Here is a 5,006-nt window from a genome sequence, read left to right as displayed (position 1 = left end):
CAGTCTCTGACGAGACAGCCAGACGTTACCCTACGGAACGACCTCAGAGCTCATTATTTCCGATATTCGGATAGGCCTGAGACCAGGCACACACCACACACCGGGACAACAAGGTCACAACTCCTCGATTTACATCCCGTACCTACTCACTGCTAGGTGAACAGGGGCTACACGTGAAAGGAGACACACCCAAATATCTCCACCCTGCTGGGGAATCGAATCCCGGTCATCTGGCTTGTGAAACCAGCTTGGCCCTAACACTTCTCCTCGCCCTGTTGCCCCCTCCCTCCCCCCCCCAAGGCTGTACTGTGAGGTGTCACTGGTTCTGTGGGCAGTGTTTGATGTCATTGCTTTGTTTGTTTAGTGGTGGTGGAAACAATGGGAAAGACAGGCGTATACTAAAAAGTAAACAAGCACTCAGGTTAGCGGGAGGCACGGCGTCCCTGTTTCAGGCATTACTGGCTTCATTTCTCACTCACTGTAAGCCACACATGGCTCAGAGTGAAGCCACCTGCCCATCATTGTATCACATCACGTCATATAGAGTAGACAATAGTAGACATGGCCTTACTTTGGTGATATAAAAGGCAAAATGGCCGCCCCGCCAGCCAGCCTGTCTTGGCCTCGTAGCTCCGCCCACCCGCTGCTTCAAAGACGTTTTCCAATCTTTTCCTAACTCCATTATTCGGTGTTTGTATTGTTTTTATGGTTCCTATAAATACTGCGTTGTGTTTGAAGAGTGTTCCGTGCCAGAGTTCGGTAAATATGTGGCGTTTAGTGGTGTTTTATGGCGTGTATAAGTGTCTTTTCACCGGTCAAAATTTTCCATCTCCTGTTTTGAGTTTTTTAATTTGAAGGTGTAAGTGGGCCTTTATGGTGGCAAAAAGTCGCCTGTGCTCTTTTAAGCTTTTTAATATGGGTCATTTTTCAAATTATTTACGTAATTTAGACGAGTCCCCGCTGTTCCCGCGCATTCTGTGATGTCACAGCCCAGGTGATGACTCATCATTGCCTTGGGCTCGCGTCCCTCCCTCCCAACCGCACGGTTAGTCAGTATTTTGACTAATATCTAGTGATTTCTGCGTGTTTGCGTGTGTTTCTAGGCTCTGGTGTGTAGATAATAATGGTAGAAGGAAGAATAAAGAAGGAGGAGGAAGAAGGAAGGAAAAAAAGAGGTGGAAGTGGAGGACTAGCCAAGGCTACAAAGCCAGTTCCTCAATATTTTGCCTAATATCTAGTATTTTCTGAGTGTTGTGATGTGTTTCTAGGCTCAGTCGTGTAGATGGAAGCAACAGAAGGAAGAAAAATTTAAAACAAATGAAGACGACGAACAAGGAGGGAGAAAAAGAAGCAAAAGAGAAGGAGGAATCAAGCCACAACATTTACGTAAGTTACCCTTGTAATATTGCCGTTCTTTATAATATTTTTTGGGGGGTACATTTGTGTATTTTAAGTGTGTTTGGCAGTATTCCAGGATGTTTTGGGTGTTACAAGTGTGTTTTGGGCAGGTTTTGTGTGTGTTGGATGTTTTTAGGCATATTTTACATATCTTTAGTGTGGTGTGGAGGTGTGTGTGAGTGTTTGCACGTATTTTGAGTGTGTTTGGGGCCATTTAGAGGGGCTTAAATATGTTTTGAGTGTGTTTTGGGTTAGTGTTGAGTGTTTTAAATGCTTTGGGGTGTATGTGAGGCGTCTTTGGGTTGTGTTTGAGGGTGACTGGTGTATTTTGAGTGTTTCCAGTGAGTTTTGTGTGTATTTGGGCGGATGTGGAAGTGATACTTGGTGTTTCCCGTCTCTCTCTCTCTCTCTCTCTCTCTCTCTCTCTCTCTCGTATCTTCACTTTTTTTTCGCCGTCTATGCATTCTGGGACTCTGTTCCTGCCTCTAGCTCTCTTTTTTTCAGCCTATATAACCCATTTAGCCTATTTAATTCCCTCTTAGCGTCATTAATATAAGTTTCTTGACAGCTGATCACATGCATTTCATCATTTTATCATTTTCCTAAGTTATTCTCCCATCCTGCATCTCCCACTCTCCTTCTTCTCTTTATTCGTAGCATAATTAATTCATTTTTAGCCTTTCTCTCATTTAAGGGCCTTAGTTTGCATATTATCCGTAAAAATGGAAAAATTTCACCATGATTTCAAGTTTTTCGCGTATTGAAACCTCGTGTATTGTCTGGAAGTATAAGTGACAGGAACGCCATTGTTTAGAGATTCAGAGCCTTATTGTATAGAGGGTTAAATCTTACTAAAAACCACTAATATCCATGAAAATAAGCAAATAATGAGGATTTTAGACTACCATAGGCATTTGTGTGTAATTGTAGCTTGCTACGTAAAATAAGTTAAATACTAGAAAAATAAGGAATGAACAAGAAGCTATAAATAACCCTAAAAATAAGGAAGTGGGGAAGATTTTAGACATTTAAGGCATTGGTGTGTATATTAAAATGATTACTAGTCCATGATAACTCAGAAAAATATATTAAAATTGATAAAAATAATTAAAAACCAGGATATATAAAGGTTTGGATTCTATAAAGGTGTAAATGGTGATAGTCTTTAGTGAAGAGTTGAAAGAGGGAAGTGAGTAAATTGACGTCACTTATTGTCAGCGGAGGAGGGAAGCAAGAGAGAGGAATGAAAACACGTGTTATGGTGTGAAATAGAGATGTATCGGATGTCGATTTTCACACATCCGCGGATGAGGATGTATGTGCGGATGTCATTTTGCGGATGCGGATTTGAGCCTGTGCTAAAATGAGGGTGCAAATGGGGATGCGGATATCAAAATATGACATCCTCGCAGATGCGGATGCGGATGTTTTTACGTCAAACTCTGTGAGCAAGAGGAGCAATAGGCAGCCTGCTTCAGTGTGAGACCATGCAGACAGCAGAAGTCAATCAAAACAAGGTGGCAAGATGGGAGAACCAAAATACTGCCAAATGAGTTGGAATGGCGTCTTAATAGTTGATACTTCTCTCTTTGAAAGTATTTAATTCATGGGAAGACGGAAATACAGACGCAGGAAGGAAGTTCCACAGTTTACCAGTGGAAGTAAAGTGGAAGTACTTTTTGTTATAATAAAGTTTGATGGCGAGTTTGAGCCACACATTTTGTGCGTTACCAGGATGCGGGAGCAAGCAAGGAAGGAATACTACTTCTTGCTTCCAAGGCAAACTCTTACCAAACTGATGACCTGCCAGAGTGCCAGTGCACATGTACTATGTACGACTTATGTTCAGAATGCCAGCTTACAACTTATGGAGCAGTATTAGACATTTTCCAGATGCTTACCAAATGTTAAACGAAAATTACTTTATTACAATGCTTCATTGCATTAATTTCTAGTAAGAAATACATCGAAAAGCCCTCTATAATAGCAATAATAATAATAATTATAATAATAATAATAATAATAAAAATAATAATAATAATAATAATAATAATAAAACATCTAAAATTACACTGGCTCTGTGAAAATGTTTTGACCGGCAACTCACTATATCAGGGGAAGCAGGCGATAACAGGAAAACTCATGCGATAAGAAGAGCTCAGCGCTGTCGGTTCATATTTTTCAATGTTATTATTTGTACAATTATGGAAACATTTGCAATAAATGTATTTAAGGAAGAAACACTGAATTGTATCATGTGAAGTGGGAATAAGGTCTAAGACTACAATGTACGACATTAGCCTACTCAGTCACACCACACGCATTACACACACACACACACACACACACACACACACACTCTCTGTCTCTCTCTCTCTCTCTGTCTCTCTCTCTCTCCACCCGGGTGATAAGCCTCCTCTCAATCTCCCTCTTCACACACACACACACACACACACACACACACACACACACCGGTAGCTCAGTGGTTAGAGCGCTGGCTTCACAAGCCAGATGACCGGGATTCGATTCCCCGGCCGGGTGGAGATATTTGGGTGTGTCTCCTTTCACGTGTAGCCCCTGTTCACCTAGCAGTGAGTAGGTACGGGAGGGAGCGAATTTGAGATATTGACTATGAAGTACAAATACATAGTGAGTGGTGGAATGTTAGAAACTTTGTAACGACAGATGTGTGTGTAATTCACTGTAATTCACTGTCTCTGACGAGACAGCCAGACGTTACCCTACGGAACGAGCTCAGAGCTCATTGTTTCCGATCTTCGGATAGGCCTGAGACCAGGCACACACCACACACCGGGACAACAAGGTCACAACTCCTCGATATATATATATATATATATATATATATATATATATATATATATATATATATATATATATATATATATATATATATATATATATATATATATATATATATATATATATATATATATATATATATATATATATATATATATATATATATATATATATATATATATATATATATATATATATATATATATATATATATATATATATATATATATATATATATATATATATATATATATATATATATATATATATATATATATATATATATATATATATATATATATATATATATATATATATATATATATATATATATATATATATATATATATATATATATATATATATATATATATATATATATATATATATATATATATATATATATATATATATATATATATATATATATATATATATATATATATATATATATATATATATATATATATATATATATATATATATATATATATATATATATATATATATATATATATATATATATATATATATATATATATATATATATATATATATATATATATATATATATATATATATATATATATATATATATATATATATATATATATATATATATATATATATATATATATATATATATATATATATATATATATATATATATATATATATATATATATATATATATATATATATATATATATATATATATATATATATATATATATATATATATATATATATATATATATATATATATATATATATATATATATATATAT

At 35.4% G+C, this 5,006-nt stretch overlaps 1 protein-coding gene across 1 annotated transcript in view; it reads right to left on the bottom strand.

The window, feature by feature from the left end:
• LOC123510494 (MAM and LDL-receptor class A domain-containing protein 1-like) overlaps positions 1-3,254 on the bottom strand; it is a 17,926-nt gene extending 14,672 nt beyond the window's left edge. Inside the window, exon 1 of the mRNA XM_045265706.1 lies at positions 3,190-3,254. Coding sequence (XP_045121641.1) covers positions 3,190-3,223 — 34 coding nt within the window. The 5' untranslated portion in view covers positions 3,224-3,254. The remainder of the gene's footprint in view (positions 1-3,189) is intronic.
• Between the last annotated feature and the right edge of the window lie 1,752 nt (positions 3,255-5,006).

The sequence above is a fragment of the Portunus trituberculatus genome, chromosome 29 (genome assembly GCF_017591435.1).
Source record: "Portunus trituberculatus isolate SZX2019 chromosome 29, ASM1759143v1, whole genome shotgun sequence".
In the NCBI taxonomy this organism is placed as follows: Eukaryota; Metazoa; Arthropoda; class Malacostraca; order Decapoda; family Portunidae; genus Portunus; species Portunus trituberculatus.
The sequence above is the reverse complement of the archived record's forward strand: the minus strand, read 5'-3'. Positions and strand labels throughout refer to the sequence as shown.